Below are 18126 nucleotides of genomic sequence, written 5' to 3'. Positions count from 1 at the left end.
AAGCTATGGCTATCGCCTTTATGAAGACCATACTTTTGGGGGTCAACCTCTTTCTGAAGGTCATCCATTTGCTCGTGAGAGCGTCATATCTCTAGTCCGGGTCAGTCCTCACAAGAACCCAAATTCTCAAGCCAATAATAACAGTTTTTCTCTCGTAATTCTTCATCACGTATCGTTACACATTTGCCGAGACGGCTCTTAAAGTCCCTCCGTGCGGTAGCAGTAGCCGCAAGCCATAATCCCCTCAGATGCCAAAACCGTGTCGTTAAAAACAAAACCATTGTCTGGTACAACGTTGTACATTATGCCTTCACCCCGTCATCAATGCCCTTCTCTTTCAACTTCTGCTGAGTTTCCCATCTTTGCCGGCTCTTGCTCATCTCGTCTGCATCAAACGCTGGCACTTCCTGGATAGCAGGTTCTCCGTGGCGACTAGGAGAACGCAGACCAGTGGTTTCCGAGATAGTGGCATTCGATCGCATTCTCCGTATGCTAAGTTTGTTCTTTAGGCTGCGATCTTTTCCCGGTGTCGTTGGTGGTCGATCGTGGTTATCGGGCGCCACCATGTCTGTCGAAATAGACGGGGTACGTGGACGTAAGTCGTCTTTGACATTACTCCGACTCTTCATTTTCCGGAGTTCACGAGCTATCCGCTCCAGTGTTGACCCTGACGTCTTCTGTGTCACTGTGATTTCGTCATCTTTAGGAGGCGGAAGTGGCTTTTCGGGAAGTTGTTTGTCGTGAGAGGCGTGACGGCTGGGACTACGACTGGCATTGCTGAAACTGCTGCTTGTACTAGGTCTGGTCGTGTGGCTCTTTTGGCTTTGTGCCGACTTATTGCTCTGGGCAGAGTTGCGATTTGATGAGTTTTCGGAGCCAAAAGAGATAGCCGAGTCAACCTTTCGGCGACCTTCCTCCTCATGTTCAAAGGGCTTGAAAGAGGAAGTGGTCGGTGACGGGGTGTGACCGGTGATGTCGTAGCATTCCTCGATGATGCTGTTTGCCATGCGAACATATTTGTCGAGGGTATCTCGCAGACTGACCCAGCCATTTGGGTCTTCGGCTTTCTTAGCCTGATTCATCAAGTTGGTCAAGACCGATGGCCCGCTCTTCTCTACCGCAGAGATATACTTGAAGAACCCATTGCGTTGTTGGGTCAGAATTTGAGGCGTGAGTTGGGCAGTGGGTTGCACAAAATGCCCAGCATTCATGTTGATGGGTGGATAAAGGGTATTAAGCATAGCTAGGCAATTGCCCTTGTCGAAAGGCGTCAAGGTAAGCTCGTTGATCAAGGTCCACCTTCTCAGCCCAATATAGACCTGAGTGTAGAGGGCTTCCACTTTGCGCTCCCTCTCTTCGATTTCGGAGACCCAGCGCAGCACGCCGGGATATTTCCGCGCCAGTTTATCTCGGTGACTGAGGTCATCTTGGTCAATGCCTAGCTTATCCAAAGCGGCCACCACCTCACGCCGACGTCGAACTTCAAGATCCTTTAGATAATCCATGGCAGTCAAAGCTTGGGGAAAGTCGACCTGATCAAGCTCGCGGGGGAAACATCTCCGAACAAAGTTTGTGATGAAGCTTGGGGGCAAGGATGTTGGCTGAGAGGGTAGCTGCGAGATGTGTTGCATGAGATTGGCACGCAGCTGAGCAGCGGCCGTCATGGTGGTCATGTTTTGTTGCTCGTCGGCGGCGATGGAAGACTTCCTAGGAAAAGCATTGCCAAGAACCGTGTTGGGCGACGGCGTTGGTGGACACTGTTGTTGATGTTGAGTGGTGGCATTGAGGGTGTACATTGTTCGTAGGGGGATCTCGTAAGTTCCAGGATAGGTTAACAAGTGCTCCAGAACCCATGGATAAGCCGCGCTCCGAGAGCTATCATCTCCCTCGGTGGAAGACATTATGGCTGCCTCGCAGCGTGACGTGCAAGGACGCTGGCCGAACAGACCGGGTCCAAGTAGGGGTTCGAGGTCAAGGTTTTGACTTTGGAGAGCCAAACTCTTTCACACGTCCCTGCAGCCGCGGCGCGATTGCAGTGACGATTCGCGAAAACAGAAAAACACAGACGGAGTATCCCAATTCTTCAAGATCCTGCTCTTGTGGTCCGAGGTCCTGTTGTTTGTGATACCTGTTGGTCGGAGCGTTGTTTACGACATTTAGGAATTTGTCAACAAAAGCGAGATTGTGAAACTTTTCAGGATGGCAGCTCAATGCAGTGAGATGACTGGAAAGGTCTGTGAACCGTGCTGCAATAAGTGACCGGGCTTGCAAAATCGAGGTAGGACTACGGCAAAAACCGAGTCTTTGGTAGATGTTCGTTCAATCGAAGGAAGGGTTCGTCAATTGATGGGGTCTGAAAGGTAGCAAACAGACTCGACTTCAAGGAAAGGCTCTGTGATTCGTTACAGCGGGAGGAACAGTCCGAGAATGCGAAGGTCAATGAGGGACAGGACGTGCAAGGTGTTGTGTGGTATTGCGCACTGGCACTGAAAGCAAGCTTGAAGGAGTGTAGGTATGATGCAGCAAAACAACAGTTAACTGAGGTGGTGCTGGCGTGTATGCAGGTGTCTCAGAAACTGAGGTCGAGTGTTTGCAGAGAGATGAGTCCAGAGGCTCGAGTTCAGTTCTTGAGGACGTTGTAAGGACTGGGCACTAGGAGAGCGACAGACACTAGGGAACGGATACAAGTCGAGAATGCAAGATTTTAGCCTGGTGGATCCAGTTCGAGGTGGAGTTATTTTGACGATGGTGTCCGGACGGCGGAAGGGTGACAGGGGTGCGGATTCGAATTTTCGGAGGCAGGGGACTTGAGTTCTGGGTGTGGCGCTAATATTTTCTAGGCATGGCTTCTAGGCATGGTATAGCGAGGGCAGGAGGGGATGCGGACGGCAACAAGGGCGAACTAGGGCACACTATGCCAAAATGCGTAACGGCACATTGTGGCAGCCCTGGCTTGCCTGGGTACCTGGGGACTTTGGGTCGGGCACTTCGGGGGTTACCTACAAGTACGTGCCTACCTGAGCCACGGTAATGTCCTCATACTCGTACTCGTACCCCCAAGTACTGAGCACATCTGACTCGTGGAGGGAATAACACACGGGCTACTGGCCCACGGACCCCCACTACTGACACCTATACCAATTCCCTGGGTACCCAGAGATCACCTCTTCAGGAGGAAGGATAGCCCAACCCAATGTTCAATGTTTGTTATGTGTGTACACCACTTGACTTTCTTCACATCCGTGTTTCGCACTGATTGCCATGTCCTGGCTCCTGATCCTCCCCTCCTCGTCTTTTACGTTCCGCACAATATCTACCAGGTGACCGGCCGGTGGATGCCGGCTTTGGAGGGGTTCCAGTCACTGGTCACTGTCAAACTTTGAAGGCCTGCATATTTCTGTCTGACCTTGTTTGTCCTGCGATCTGTTTGTTGCCCCAGTCAAAGTATCATTTAAGTTCTACTCTGATACACTTCGCTTTGGCCTATACCCTGCTTCTTCTCTACGAGTTATCTTCGAGTCTTACTTTGTACCTGCAGCGTACAACTAGCTCACGTTCTAGGGATTTTGGTTCATCCTCAGTCCTGGTGGGTTCTTGACACAGCAGCCCAGCTTTGGAATCACCCGACTTTGACCAGGGCATGCCGGCGGCCCACCATGGAGCACGCAGTATTGGTTCGCTAATATGCGGCCCCAAGCCCTAAGACCCCTTTCCTTCTGTGTCAGTCCAGTCTGTGCTAACCAGAAGGCAGGCTGAGAACAGGCGAATTGGCGAAGGCTCATTGCGGTCGAACCGCATGTGAAAGCTGTCGAAAAACAACTCCCCCATCACCATCCTCGTTCATCCACTGCCTACCCAATGCTACCTAGCCATACTAGAAAGAGTCCCTATCAGCTTACGGAGCACATCCTTTCGTGCGTGGGCGTACGTCTAATGATGATGTTCATCACAATGCACTTTATGGAGGCTTGTGCCGCGTCCCTTCAGCTGAACAGGAAACTCAGACATGTCTTCGCCCCTCGTGGCTGTGAGGTCGTGTCCCCCTGATAAACACATAAACACGGGGTATTAGTCAACCAGTAGCCAACCACTGCCGGGATGGTAAACTCTCGCAGACGCGTCGAACAGAGTTGGGCTTTGCACCCAAACATATGTCAATCTCGCCAAGTCACATCTGCCTTTGTCGAAGTCTTTGGACTGCCGAATACATGCCGAGTGACTTGTTGGAGAAGCATCAGGCTTGATATTCTACCTCTGCTGCTCTGTTCTCCTAACTGAGAGTGGTTCAGCGGGTATTTCCCACCCCTGGCAGTTCCCTGGACAGTTCAATGCAGCGGTCGTCACGCCAAGGTACTCGGGCTGGGATACCGCCGGAGAAAAATTCTGTGCAAGCTTTCAGGGATACCGTACAGAGTATAGGTAGACTTTGGTGCGCCAAACGTGGGTACGCGATACCTAACATGGTTTCGGGCCTCCGCTATCACCCTGGCACGTCCCTGGCCCAGGGTGCCTGAAAGCTGCATTCGGTTGAGCATGCGGATTATGCAGGGGAGCCGACAAATCGCGACTTTGCGCGTAACAGCTTGGTCGCTCGACCGACTACCGCGGATGCAGACTTTGAACCCGGCATCATTCGCCTGTTGCAAATCTGCAAGCTCGGCTGTCGACGCTCCTCAAAACCTGACAGTTTGCTGCTAACCACTTATCGAGTCGTGCCCCTCCAAAAACCCCAGGCCTGAGCTAATCACAGACCAGTGATCCCATCACGCACCCATTACAGTCCCCTTACCCAAAGGGCACCGCCGGAAAGCTACTATCCGGACAGAAAATCTTGTGGGCGGGAGGTTCTTCTGTCTCGAATGTGTGTCAGACTTCATGACGTCTTCTTCAGACTCATGCGGAGAATGGTTTTATCGAAATTTTCAGATGGCACCCTCACATTTGAGGCAGCGAAGCCGTGGTGATAAAAGGGAAAAAGTGCCTTCTGTGCCACCCTTGGAAGACCGTTGATTGCTCAGGTGATGCGAGCAAGGGTCCAACTCCAAAAGCATAGCAGAGATGAAGGGTCCAAAACGTGAAGGAAAGGTAAGATACTGAACCGTTTGCCTTGAAACTAGGCCATGGTGATATACAGCCCGTGTAACCATCCATTTACGGGCGGGCACGAGGTCGAAGTTTGCAATTCACAGGCCGCTCGATTTGCTTCCGAACTTCTATCTCCCTCCCATCCTCGAGGATCACCACCATCTCGTGACAGTGATTGAGAAGGGAAGTCTACCTCCTTTGGGTCGTCCGACGTTGGAAGAAGCCCCTCCACGAACCTACTGGACCCTCACGGGTGATCACCATAAGGGCGCTGCCTAGGGATCCCTATACCAAAGCCTTAACTGTCTACCTACCCAACTACCTTTCCCCGAACCCTAGCAGGGTTTGCAGGACGCATGGAACCGGCCCGGATCCGTGCCACATTCGTCGCACTAGTCTATGAGCGGGTAGGAAGTGTTGATCGCTTCCTGGAAGGAAAACAACAATCGCAGATCACAGCACACTTTTGGAATGGAACACACCTACGCCATGAATCCCCCTCACTCAAAACCCCCTTGGTGGTCCCGTTCCTAGCTTACTCAACCCTCGCGAGCTGGTCTCGAGAGGCAGTGCGCGGGCTACTTGATACTCTTTTTTGGATCGACAATGCATTTGGGGAGCAGCTACGAGTCCACTATATCGAGCTCGTGCTGAACAGCTTGACAGGGTACGAGAATGTTCGGTATGCACGCACCCGGCACGCAGTTCTCCCCCTCCCGCACTCCTGGGACTCTTGATCCTGCTATATCCTTGTGGTCCTGGCCACCTACAATTGAAGAGGTTGGAGTTTCTGTAACATGGGGAACTCCTTCTCCGTTCTCCGAGGACACTCCTGTTCGCAAGCAAGCACATCCACTAAGCATTGCTATCTTCGTCGCCCGACACATTTTGACTATTGTTGTCGGATTCAGCAAGATCGCTCAATGCCCACTCGCCCAAGAATCCTTCTTCTTTGACGGGACTGCTCAGCTCAACGCCGTTCTTCTCCGCCCACTCCACAATTTTTGAGCGATGGATGACCATTGTTGCCAATTCCTCTGGCTCAATTTCCGTAGCATGAGCGAGACTCGCGGATGCTGTCCCGTTCGCCTCAGGCGTGGAAGATTTTGCCTTCTTCCTCTTGGGCCCTACCACCTTACACAGACCCATCTCGGTCAGCGCAGCGACTACATCCTCTCCCAGCATTCCGGTCCTGTCCCCAATTTCCTTGACCGTCATCTCTTCTTTTCTCGGCTGAACTGTTTTTCTGTTCCTGCCATTCGCCTTGGCTTTGTCGAAGACCCTTGTTGCATCCGCATCCGCAGTCTGACCCATCAGAAACCGAGCAATACGTTCGGACCAAAACCTTAGGTATGACTTCCGGCCCATTGCACTCAAGGGCTTTTCGGGCCCGCCAATCACCCCGCCTTCCCATTCCCATCCGCTCAGCTTGTACGAGACTGCCATCAATAATTGACCGAGCTGCCGATGCTGAAAGGGAGGGAAAATCAAGATGCACGCAAGATTGTTGGAGTCCCACGAAAGATTCTCCTTGGAGAAGAACCCTAAGACACGCGTCTGGTAGAGCGCGTCGTCTTCTTGTTGCACATTTGCAGACGAGCTTCGTTGTTTCTGTCCTCGGGTCTTGGTTGTCGTAGAAGCTGGTGAAGGGGGACTTTCAGGCTTCGTATACGTCAAAGCATAGTACTTGAACCCTGCCGTATCGAAAAAGACACTTTTCTGTTCAAGGAACAACTTCCCGAAGAGACTCAGATTCTGGCAATATAGTTTCTCCTTCTCGCCATCTATTTCCCAAACCGCATACCCTTCCCATTCGTATACTTTGTACGCGGATGCTGGGACGGGTTGATTGAGTTCAAGATTTTCAGAGCGGAGGTGGCGGTGGTAAGCAAGGTGTCGGGTGAACTGTTCTTCGAGTGGTGTATAACGAAAACAGCACGGGCAAACATGGAGGAGGCGGCAAATTGGCTCCTCTCCCCTTATCGAACTGTGAAATCCGCTAAGGTGGCTGTGAGAGTGCCCATTTCTCACATCTGCTGTTGTTGAGCCGTCTCCTCGATGTGGAAGAATGATACTGTCAGGGTAGGGGGAATAATACCACGCGTCGAATAGCAGGTTTCCCAGAACGACCTGATGGATATTTCGGTTCAGCACCTGGAAGGAGGCGCGACGAGAGCGGTGAGGGGAGCCATCTTGGAGGACTGAGGTTGAGGTGTTGTTTGTTTTTACTACCGCCGGGGGCATAATGACTGCATCATCTGTGCGTGTGCAACGGTCATGTCTCTGGTGAAGCCATTGAGAATACTATACTTGAACGAGACGATGAACCACACCGTTAGTTGTCTTTCAATGGGATGAGTACGAGGCACAAATTCATGTCCCGAGGCTGAGATCATATGGCAGCCAAGCAGCGTGAGCAGCCACCGCCAAAGAGTGGCGTCACCAGGCGTGGCACGCGTGGGTGACTAAAAGCGGCGGATATTGAGCTAGCCAATAATGGAAGAATGTGGCTAAATATGGCTGCGGAAAGAATGTGGCTGCGGATTCTTTGAGAATCTACCAGACGTTGAGGACAGATTGGTTGGAATCTGGCAACGACATTGACGGCGACACATTCACTCATTTCACCTCTCATTGTCTAACTGCTCTGTTTCACTTGCTTCGACTTTAAAGCTAATCTCTTTTTCTTTCCCTCTGTACATCAACTGGCCACTCTCATTATGCCACAATGATTCTCCCGTTACAGCGTCTCGGCCTGCTCGCTGCCCTACTCGGTCTCTATCTCACTTCCTTCTGTGCCGTCGATGCCGTCGATATACCCTCTGACGCCTCTCTTTCTTCTTTGATCGCATCGGGTAAAGCAGCACGTGCTCGAGGAGCCAACAGTGAGGCTCTGGCATACTTTGATGCCGCCGTCTCCAAGGACTCGTCCGACTACCTCACGCTCTTCCAACGAGGAATCACCTATTTGTCTCTCGGAAGGAATGCACAGGCCGGTGCAGACTTCGATAATGTGTTAAAATTGAAACCCGGGTTCGAGGGGGCGCTGTTGCAGAGGGCGAAGATCAGGGCGAAGAACGCAGACTGGGCTGCAGCGAGGGAAGATTATGCTGCGCTAGGGACTCGAGCGGCGGCAGATTTGGCTCAACTTGAAGAGGCTGAGGGCGCATACTATCTCGCAGTTGAGGCGGAGAAGAAGCAAGATTGGGAAGCATGTATCAACCAAGCAGGCATTGCCATCATGACAGCAGGTACAGCATTGTCATTGCGACAACTTCGCGCTCGCTGTCGATTCGAGCGTGGTGAGGTTCAAGAGGGTATTAGCGACCTCCAGCACGCCCTCCAAATCCATCCGAGTCTAGTGGAGCCACACCTACAAATTTCGGCCATGTTATTCTACAGCCTAGGGGACACAAAGTTAGGCATAGACCAAGTCAAGAAATGCTTGCACTCGGATCCAGACTCGAAGCCCTGCAAGTCTCTCTTCAGGGAAGAGAAGAGTGTCATGAAGCAAATCGAGCAAGTTCAGGCTCTTTTCGACAAACGGCAATTCAACTCAGCAAGCAAGGTGCTGGTCGGCAAGGGCACCGACGATGAGCCAGGGCTTCTCTCGCAACTCCAGTCTAATGTCGAGTCTCACCGTGCAAAAGGCATCATACATGCCAAAGCGCCCTCGGATCTCTACGTGGACATGTTGGAGAAGACGTGTGAAGCGTTTATGACGATGAACAACCTGAACAAGGCCGGCAAGTTCTGTTCCGAAGTGCACGCCTTGAAACCCAGCTCTCTGCACGGGCTACTGTACCAGGCACAGCGACACATGGACGCTGAAAATTTCGATGCCGCCATTTCGACCCTCAATACGGCTCGAGACCATCACCCCGATGCTCAAGGGACGATCAATTCCAAATTGCACGAAGCGCAAGTCGCCTTGAAGCGCAGCAAAACCAAGGACTATTACAAGGTCCTGGGCATCTCTCGTGGTGCTGACGAAGCTACCATCAAGAAGGCTTATCGCACAGCAACTAAAATGTACCACCCAGACAAGGCCGCCGCAAGAGGCATAACCAAAGAGGAAGCGGAGAAGAAAATGACAGCCATCAATGAGGCCTATGAAGTCCTCAGCGACCCCGAATTGAAGGCCAAATTCGACAATGGAGAGGACCCCAATGATCCTATGGCCAACCAGGGTGGTCACCCCTTCCAGGGGAGCCCTTTTGGTGGCGCAGGAGGCCAGCAGTTTTTCTTCCAACAAGGATTCCCTGGTGGTGGTGGTGGTGGTGGCGGCGGCGGCGGACAGAGACAATTCAAGTTCTCAACTGGGGGAGGAGGTTTCCCTGGAGGCAATCCCTTTGCAGGCTTTCCGGGTTTTGGATAGAACGGGAGCTGTTTTGTCCGGCTTCCTGGTTGTGCGTGTCATGTTTCTCATTGCTTCACGAATTGATACCCTGTTCTCTTTCTCCGTCGACAAGAACCCTGTCTGCGCTCCTAGCATTGACTTTCACCTTCGCCAGTATTACTGTGGCAGGATTTGCAAAAACACAACAGCTCAGACCACCTTTCCCTTCCCAGAACAAGACAGGCTCGTCTAAACCTTTCCCGAACAAGCGGCGTCATTGGTCACATTATTTGAACCTCTTTGGGATCCGACCATTGATCTTCGAAACACACCCTAGTCCCTCAACCCCATGTCATTGAGTCTGTGAATTCCGCCCACGTTGGCCGCCTGCGAACAGGGACGTCGGACAATGGCTCGTGCTATCCTTGACGAACCAAGGGCTGCACCTTTGCTAGGGATTTCCTCCATGGTTTCGTCTTATGCACGGACTACAGCCCTAGCGGTGGACAAGGCCCAACCCTGGCCTTTTCACATGCGCGGTCGATCAGCCGGGGCAGGATTTACACTTAGCGCTGCTGCTCGATTCCAGTCCGGTCGTACTCCGCACTGACGACAGCCGACTAGTGGTTTGTATACCCTTGTCGCATTTCCCCAAACACTTTGGCCTTTCATCCCGCCTCATCTCGTCTCGCCCCGCCACTGACTCGGCGGTACATATGGACCGAGACCAGGAAGGGTGGTGAAACAGTCAAGGCAGTGTGTACGAGCAACCTCCGCATCCGACAAACGTACATTCGAAGGCAGCGCCCGGGATATAGCTGAGGACCCCTGCTAGACGAAGACAAGCCAGACAACTTTCACAGGCCCAAACCACAATCCAGTTCAATCCGACCGGGATGTTTGCAAGGGCAGGGGGCCCCTCACCACTCATCACACTGCTAAACACATGGTTTCACATACCCTTGGAAGGAAAAAGAACTGTGAGGTCATCACCACCTCGAGTCTCTTTGGACTATTGAGTATCTTTCAAGACAATCCTCTGCGCATCCGCACTTGACGATGAGTGCGGTTCGGGAAGCGGCCCGCGCTGGGTATCAGGGGATTGGACGGCTACTCGACAGGCAAACTAAGACTATCTCTGGTAATGCTCCGTGATGGTCCAGCCCGGTCTAGAAGACAAAAGATCCCTGTGAGTTCACTGGCCAGTCCAACAACAACACCAAGTCTATACCGCAGCGTAACCCGGTCATGGGACTTTGATTCCCAAAATGGACTCTCGAGCGTTTAATGCTACAATCACCAGATTGACGGAAGGTTGCCTTTTTTGCCTTTCCACCGGAAAGGCATTCTATTCTGCTCCGACAGCGGATGTCGAGAGACCTAGCAGCTGGTCACGAAACCCCACCATGTCTTTCGCCGTACGGGTCGGCCGAACGAGAAACACAGCGGGTTCCCTCAACACCAAGGCGTACGCAAAGAGGGAGCGACAAGTCCTTGCTTGATCAAACCGGAGCTAGTTTCTGCTGTTGCTCCTGCTGCTCCATGGCGCCTCTAGGCAGGGTCTCACTTCCCCCTTTTCCAGCTGCAAAGTGTCAGTCCTCGCACCATGGTGATCTCTGCCCAGGGACCTGGCATAGCGATGTCTTACCTATCTCCCCTTGTTGATACTCAGGAAGGGGTCCAGATGGGTCTGGGTGAACCGCGAGCAGCAGAGTTCCCTGAGACGTCTTCGGTGGCTTGAAGTGAATCAGTTACCTGGTGTGCTCTTCTCAAAGAGTAGAGAACGGTGGCCGACCGCAATTTCGATTCTAAACAGTATGTCGATGAGCGAGAAGAAGCGTTCCAGCCTTGATCTGTTTTAATTTGTCGGTTTCTTGTACATACTTTGCAAGGTATGAAGACCATCATGTGATTCCGACTGCCTCGATTCCAATGTGGCACTCTCTTCTGGTGTACTCTACTTGTAGAAAAGACATACTTGATATTCACCAGATGGGATTGCATCAAAATGACAAACTGCGTCGTGTCGTCTTTGCGCAAAGAAAGAGACACGCTTGGATTTCTATCACACAGACAAGTCCAGAAATCGTCACTCGACACCTCTCCCTAGTTCTATTCGCCTTCTTGTTTCTCTTTCACCCACTCACTCACTCTCCCTCCCTCTCTCTCTCTCTCTTTGCCGTCTTCCGCCTTTCCTCTGCCGCCTCCTCGTTCCCCGTCCGGTACCAGCTCTCTCTCCGAGGCGACTATACCACTCATAAGCATTCCCGCCCAAACGAATTGTGCCGTCGGATACCTTCTTCCTATTTATACCTCTAAATGCGAGAGGAAGCACAGCCGTGAGAGAGTTACGGGCAGGTCAGACACATGTAGACACACATATACACACACTATCGCTCATTCATGCGCACGCAACAGATCTCCCCAACAGAAGCCTTCAAGCAAGCCAGGAAGTATCCCTTGGTGGAGGAGCAGGGAGGGAGTGGCGTAAGCAGCTCAAGAGACATGTGAGACACGGTGAATCTAATAACTAGTCGACACGTTCCCGGCCGAGTTCTTGCCACACACATACTCTGAGGCGAGATGAGGGCGGGGTTGGACGACAGAAACACGAGAGAGGGCGAGAAAGAGAGCGCCAGGTCTGAGAAGGCGGCATCATGTCCTTGCTGAGCACCGGGAATCTTTTCGCGCATGCGCAAATATGTCTATACGCCCATACGTCGAATACAGACACACATACACACATTCATGCCTGCATGCCTGAATACATGGCTATATACCTAGCAAAAGAGCCTGGACAAAACCGCAAGACTTCGGCCGGCTATATGCTATGTATTAATTACATGCCCGACGCAGCGGCAACTTTCTCCCCGCACCAAGTACATTATTAATTCCCCCATCATCCTCTCCATCATTACACCACGCAAATGATGTGATGCACATGCTCGTGTTCGAGCTGATTGATTATCGACTTGTCCGTGTTCCATTTCTCCATGCAAGTTGGCTGCAGAATCAGCATTGAATGAAATCAGCGTGACCAGCCCAGGCGACGATCGGGGAAGATTGACGTCACTCTTATTATTCGGAGAAAGGAAATCTATTCGGGTGAGGGAGGGAGAAGGAAGAAGAGGGAGAGAAAAAAAATATATCAACCAATGCAACAGAAACAAACAAGTCCATGACAAGTTTTGATCTCCTATATCGCTATATCGAGCTCTTTTCTTTTTTCTCCCAAGTGGACTGGACTGCGACCTGACTTCGACGACCTACGCACCTATCCACCAGCTCAGTGAGGTATCTATCTACAAGTATGTCTCTGTCGGCAGGCGGCAAAAATGTCCTCATCGTCGGCCCCGGCTTCATCGGCTGGAACGTCCTCGACCATCTGGTCCGCGAGGGCTACAACGTGACGGGCCTGGTGAGGCGTGCGTCGCACGGACAACAGATCGAGTTCTCCGGGGCGAAAGCCGTCGTCGGCGATCTGAATGACACAACCTTGATAAAGACGCACGCGGCTGAGAGCGATATCATCTTCCACACCGCGACCGCCGACCACAAGCCCAGCGCCGAGGCCGTCTGCCAGGCCGTGGCGGAGCGGGCCGCGCAGGGCAAGTCGACCATATACATCCACACGTCCGGCACCAGCGTCTTGGACGACGGGGCCTGCGGAGAGTTCAAGGGCGACAAGGTCTACCACGACAACAACCGCGCCGAGATCGATTCGGTGCCGGACGACGCGCCGCACCGACAGATTGACCTGACCATCCTAAAGTACCAGAAGGAGATTGGCGACAAGGCCAAGATCGCCATCATGATCCCGCCTTTGATCTATGGGTACAACCCTCAGCACCGACGACTGACCATCCAGATACCGACCCTGACCCGGTTCGCAATCAAGCACGGTTTCGCGGGGTATCTGGGCAAGGGTCTCCCGGTCGAATCACAAATCCATGTGCTGGACCTTGCCCAGGCGTACGTGACCTTGCTGCATCACATGGAAAACACACCGGCACAGGACTTCCTTGACAACCCCTACTTTTTCTGCGAAAATGGCCGTGAGGCTTCCTGGCGCGAAGTCGCAGAGATGATCGGCGAGGGTCTGCACAAGGCTGGCAAAATCCAGGATCCAACGCCAAAGACCATCCCAAAGGATCTGTGGGGTGATCTCTTTGGCGAGTTCTCCGGCGCGGTTATAGGCTTGAACAGTCGTAGCAGGGCGGTACGGCTGAGAGAGCTCGGGTGGGAGCCGACGCAGAGGAGCATGGAGGAGAGTTTCCAGATGTTCGAGCTGGCCGAGATATTGAAGGAGGACGTGGTCGAGTTCCACGGATATGCTGGCACCGCGGCGTCGTGATGGACGTGAGAACACGAACGCGTGCTGGGGCCTGTAGGCTGCAGATACAAGGATATCCACTTGACTCGTCGTATTCAGCGGCGTTGACAGTGGGAGAAATATGTCCCTGGACCGCCCAGTGCTTCCAGTCCTTCTCGTAGTCCTTCCACAACACCTATTTTCCGCGTGATGCCCATAGTTTAGACAAGACTGTCCCAGCCTTCGGAAGTGTTTGCCACTTTTCCCCCGTGGAACTCGTCGCCATGGTTTCTTAGGATCCTTCTGGAGCGGCCAGGACGTTCTGTCTCCATCGATCAGTCTTCCAACCACAGCTTCCAAGTACCAGACTTGACCTTGGGCTCGACATGGCCAGTCCACGGTTTTGATTCACCTCATATCCAAGCCACATGCGGCTGGGAAAGACAAGAGACTCTGTTGTCCAATTTTACTTAGCGTGCCCTCGTCGATAGTCCTGACCACAACATACTGCTGGCTTGTGAAGGCGGGATTCCACGCGTCACCGATCAAACCCGAAAGAATTTATTCCATGTGTCTCTCTGTCCAAATTATACATTTTGGTCCCCTCTGACAGTTACCATCTCATAGCTTGGACCGGCATCAGTCCTCAGGCCCCTTCCCGGACTGCCCCGTATATGGTCATCAACAACGGCACCCTCTGCCGATCCATTGGCTGCATTTTGACCAGTCGCCTTCTTGTGCACCGGTGCTCCGAAAGAAATGGGTTGCATTTCACGATACCGACAAGCCCAAACGCCCAAAACAATCATCAACACCGCGCTGGAGGCCTCGAGACCCCACCATAGCAAATTAGTCGGAATGGCACCCGTGTAGAAGGAGGTGATGAGGAGGTGGATGAAGTGAATCGTGAGGGCGAAATCGGGGACAAGTTTCGAGCGGGAGATCAGCAGAAGGATCGGTATTACTCTTTGAGAAAAGGTGTTAGTCTCTCTCCTAAAAACCCCAATTCGACATTCTCAGAAGGGGACGGAGCACCATACGTTATAAACCCATCGACAACCCACAAGAAACCGACGGTCCAGCCGACGGTGGTGTCTCCACGCACGCTATTCCAATCGAATATCAAGTTCAGAGAGAATCTCTGGCCCAGAACCAAGGTCGTGAACAGTATCAATACAAACGCCGTCGTGTAGTATGAGAGTTGCAGGAGGAGGATGGAGCGGACGATCTTCAGAGGCGGCAGTTCCGTGAGGGCGCCTGCGCGGGGAGGTTTGCGCCGTCGAGGCGGCATGGGGCGCGGCCCAACTCCTCGGTCTTGTTTGCAAGAAGAAGAGGAGGTCGTCAAGTGTGAGTCGGGAGAGCCGGTGCTAGCGTCGCCATGAAGCTGGGGGCTGCCCTCGATCTATAGGCATGGTGGATTGCGGATAATGTTTGAAAGGGCCGTCTGTGATTGATACATACGTGGAGTTTACAAGCCCAAAAGATGACGATGCATAAATAAACTCCGAGCCTTGTCACGTGTAGGGCTGAGTCTAACAGCAGCAGCAGCAGCTGGTGGCAGCGTATCTCCAAAAAGTTGATTGGAGAGTATAGTTTGTTTGACGACGTCGATGAAATTTCATAAAAGAGAACCTTCCATGAGACCAGCAAGAAGACAGTATCCGACACCCAGTTAGAAGACAGTCATTCCACACGCCCTTCATCCAGGCCTCCAGGACTACTTTCTACCGCCTTTCCCCAGCTCCGTCGCTTCCACCTGCACATCTCCATCTCCATCTTCATATCCTCCGCAAACCATGGCCTGGGGTCTTCCGACCTGGCTGGGGGGCTCTGCCTCGCCTAATCCCTCTTTACCGCAATCGTCGAACCTGCCTCCACGATCCAAAGACGGCGGCTACGTGGCTCCGGACCGCACGTCTCGCGAACACTGCTACGAGTCGCGCGACATATTCTTCCAGTGCCTGGACCGGCACGACATATTGGATGCGGTCAAGGAGGACGAGAAGGTCCGCAAGGTCTGTCCGGCAGAGGTGGCTGCGTACGAGAAGGACTGCGCAAGAAGTTGGGTGAGTTTTCAATACCCGATTTGAGATGCCCCTCTTCCCTCGCTGTGCATTTCTACATCCTACCTGGCGATCGACCAACGGTTGCTCATGCTCTTTGTGTGCCTCCCACAGATCAAATACTTCAAGGAAAAGAGAGTCGTGGATTATAAACGAGACCGCACGTTAGAGCAGATTGCCAAAGAAGACGCCGAGTCGGCCGCAAAGGCAAAATCCGACAGAAAAGGCAAATCATGGTTCGGATGAGGGGACAGACATGTTGGCGACGTTGATGGCAAAGACCTGCCCGTGATAGCACCAGAGAGTCGATCATATCGGCTTAGGGGAGAAGAAGGCACCACCCTTTCAACTTGTGACGATGAAGGGAAATGTACAGAAAGGGTTACAAATGTACACTAAAAAGAAAAGAATTGCATAGCGCGGACTCGGGAAATCACCTGCTTTTCGGTTTGACGGTGCGAAGGGCTTTCCGAGTAAAATATCTTCACTCACGTTCGGGACCAGGAAAGGCACTTATTGTATAACTATCCCGTTCTTCTACCGCCCCAACAAACCAACCACACTCCCAACCATCACCGCCGCCTCTCGTTCCCAATTGTCTACTTCTTGCTCGCCCTTTGCAGTCGACATTGTTTTCGAGTCACCTGCAAGTACAGTCCTCGGCAGCTTTGAGCCTCGAAGGACACAGTCGCGGATTTCCTGTCGCACGGCATCGCGTTGACTTCGCAGTGTACGTGCGGATACGCCTCCTCTCGTCAGAATCTCTTGGACACGGGTGGATAGTGAGGAAGCCAGTGAGCGCCAGAAATACGATGGGAGAGACGCAGTGTCGAGTGCATTGAGGAGTAAGGAAAGAAAGTTATCGGGGTTGGTCGTTTTAGAGGGCTCTAAGGTTGCCTCATCTTCAGAGTCCTCCTCGTCAACATCGTGGGTGATATTTTGGTCTTCGGTAGCTTCAGTCTGCAGTAATGGATGGTCAGGGGCAGAAATGCCGCGCAGCATGGCTTCCAGGGCCACAATATTTTGACATCGTGCACTTGTCTCCAACAAGGCCCGGTCTAACATGGGTAACTGGCCCAGAGCTCTCCCAATTGATGCCGAACTGGACGTGATGGCTGTCTGTAAGTAACTCTGTAACGCGCGGAGCAGATATTCAGGCTCAAAGTCCTTCTTTTTCATCTTCTCCCCATCGATTCTTGGTGCCGGAGAGAGGAGATAGAGAATGTGCACTGCACTCGTGAACCGGGCACGGCTGTCCTCGACTTCACGATACGAAGGGCCAGAAGATGTCGAGATTCCACTGCCAGAACCCGAGGAGAGGGTAGTCATTGAGAACTCTCTGACAATGCGTCTTGCAAAGTCTAGGATCCGAGCCTCACCATCTTCGAAGACCCTTCCCCGCACAGTTTTCACCAGGTTGATGCGTGCTAACTCGTCGCCGTCCCTTCCAAGGATGGCATCGCGAAACCCAAGAATTGCAAGTGTTGCGCGCATAAGCGAACCGTGATCCTCTTTGCCGGCACGGACACCTCCTCCAAGGCCGGACTCCGCGAGTATCACCTCAAATTGTCGCGCCAGGTTGAGAATGCGCTGTACACCCCTGCCCAAGCGGAGAACCTCCCAGCTCCGTTGAGCAACAAGTTTCGCATCCACTGCTTTCTGATGCCGGACCAGGACTTCCTTCTCCAGGCGTTCGTAGCTGGCGTTTAGACGTGCTCGTTCCTCTTCCATCCTGGTGAGTATTCGTTGGGCGGCGGCATTCTGAGTGGCGGTGTATGTGAGAATGTCGAGTGCCGAGCGGGCGGTGAGGGTGTGGATATGCGAATCAATTTCTTGGAGGTCGAACAGGACGCGGGAGAGGGGTGTATTGAGGTCGATGGTCGGATCGGAGGGGTTGTTGGTTGCGAGAATAAGGGAATTTGCGTGTTTATAAGGCGAGAACTCATCCGAAGTGAGAGAGTCAATGTCGATGTAGGTCGACGTGGCGTTGCCCGTGTCCGCTCTGGTCGTCGTTGCGGCCATATCCATGTTGACCTTTAATCACCACACCGTCGAACGCGTGAAATAGATGTTGGTCAACAATCGAGGTCTTCTTGTCCTCCTAATGAGCCAAGCCCATCGAGAGCCGCATGACTTTGTGCACAAAGGTTCACAGATGAATGCGAGGCCGTCCTGGTCTCAAGCACAATCTCCCTACGACATGGTTGCTGAGATCGGTGGTATATGGATCCTGGCGGTAGTCTCAATCCAGTTGTTCACGACCGAGAGATGGAAGCAGCTGCCTGTGCAGCTTGATTGGTGCCCAAGTTGAGTGATCCCTAACAGAT

General features: G+C 52.7%; 7 protein-coding genes across 7 annotated transcripts; 3 read left to right on the top strand and 4 right to left on the bottom strand.

Moving 5' to 3' along the window:
- Positions 1 to 302: 302 nt before the first annotated feature.
- On the bottom strand, positions 303 to 1901 carry Z517_11495 (uncharacterized protein; the record flags this gene model as incomplete). The annotated part of the gene is made up of 1 exon (XM_013423079.1): positions 303 to 1901. One exon carries the CDS (start codon positions 1899 to 1901, stop codon positions 303 to 305), a length of 1599 nt encoding a protein of 532 aa, XP_013278533.1.
- A 4039-nt stretch (positions 1902 to 5940) lies between these two features.
- On the bottom strand, positions 5941 to 7329 carry Z517_11494 (uncharacterized protein; the record flags this gene model as incomplete). The annotated part of the gene is made up of 1 exon (XM_013423078.1): positions 5941 to 7329. One exon carries the CDS (start codon positions 7327 to 7329, stop codon positions 5941 to 5943), a length of 1389 nt encoding a protein of 462 aa, XP_013278532.1.
- Positions 7330 to 7813: 484 nt separating this feature from the next.
- On the top strand, positions 7814 to 9463 carry Z517_11493 (uncharacterized protein; the record flags this gene model as incomplete). The annotated part of the gene is made up of 1 exon (XM_013423077.1): positions 7814 to 9463. The coding sequence occupies one exon, from the start codon at positions 7814 to 7816 to the stop codon at positions 9461 to 9463; it is 1650 nt and encodes a 549-aa protein (XP_013278531.1).
- Positions 9464 to 12734: 3271 nt separating this feature from the next.
- On the top strand, positions 12735 to 13778 carry Z517_11492 (uncharacterized protein; the record flags this gene model as incomplete). The annotated part of the gene is made up of 1 exon (XM_013423076.1): positions 12735 to 13778. The coding sequence occupies one exon, from the start codon at positions 12735 to 12737 to the stop codon at positions 13776 to 13778; it is 1044 nt and encodes a 347-aa protein (XP_013278530.1).
- Positions 13779 to 14323: 545 nt separating this feature from the next.
- Positions 14324 to 15027, bottom strand: Z517_11491 (uncharacterized protein; the record flags this gene model as incomplete). The annotated part of the gene is made up of 2 exons (XM_013423075.1): positions 14324 to 14702; positions 14777 to 15027. The coding sequence occupies 2 exons, from the start codon at positions 15025 to 15027 to the stop codon at positions 14324 to 14326; spliced, it is 630 nt and encodes a 209-aa protein (XP_013278529.1).
- Positions 15028 to 15532: 505 nt separating this feature from the next.
- Z517_11490 (uncharacterized protein) lies at positions 15533 to 16045 on the top strand (the record flags this gene model as incomplete). Its single annotated transcript, XM_013423074.1, has 2 exons — positions 15533 to 15802; positions 15914 to 16045. The coding sequence occupies 2 exons, from the start codon at positions 15533 to 15535 to the stop codon at positions 16043 to 16045; spliced, it is 402 nt and encodes a 133-aa protein (XP_013278528.1).
- Positions 16046 to 16336: 291 nt separating this feature from the next.
- Positions 16337 to 17827, bottom strand: Z517_11489 (uncharacterized protein; the record flags this gene model as incomplete). The annotated part of the gene is made up of 1 exon (XM_013423073.1): positions 16337 to 17827. One exon carries the CDS (start codon positions 17825 to 17827, stop codon positions 16337 to 16339), a length of 1491 nt encoding a protein of 496 aa, XP_013278527.1.
- Positions 17828 to 18126: the final 299 nt, after the last annotated feature.

The sequence above is a fragment of the Fonsecaea pedrosoi genome (genome assembly GCF_000835455.1).
Source record: "Fonsecaea pedrosoi CBS 271.37 unplaced genomic scaffold supercont1.8, whole genome shotgun sequence".
In the NCBI taxonomy this organism is placed as follows: Eukaryota; Fungi; Ascomycota; class Eurotiomycetes; order Chaetothyriales; family Herpotrichiellaceae; genus Fonsecaea; species Fonsecaea pedrosoi.
This window is presented reverse-complemented; position numbering and strand designations above follow the sequence as displayed.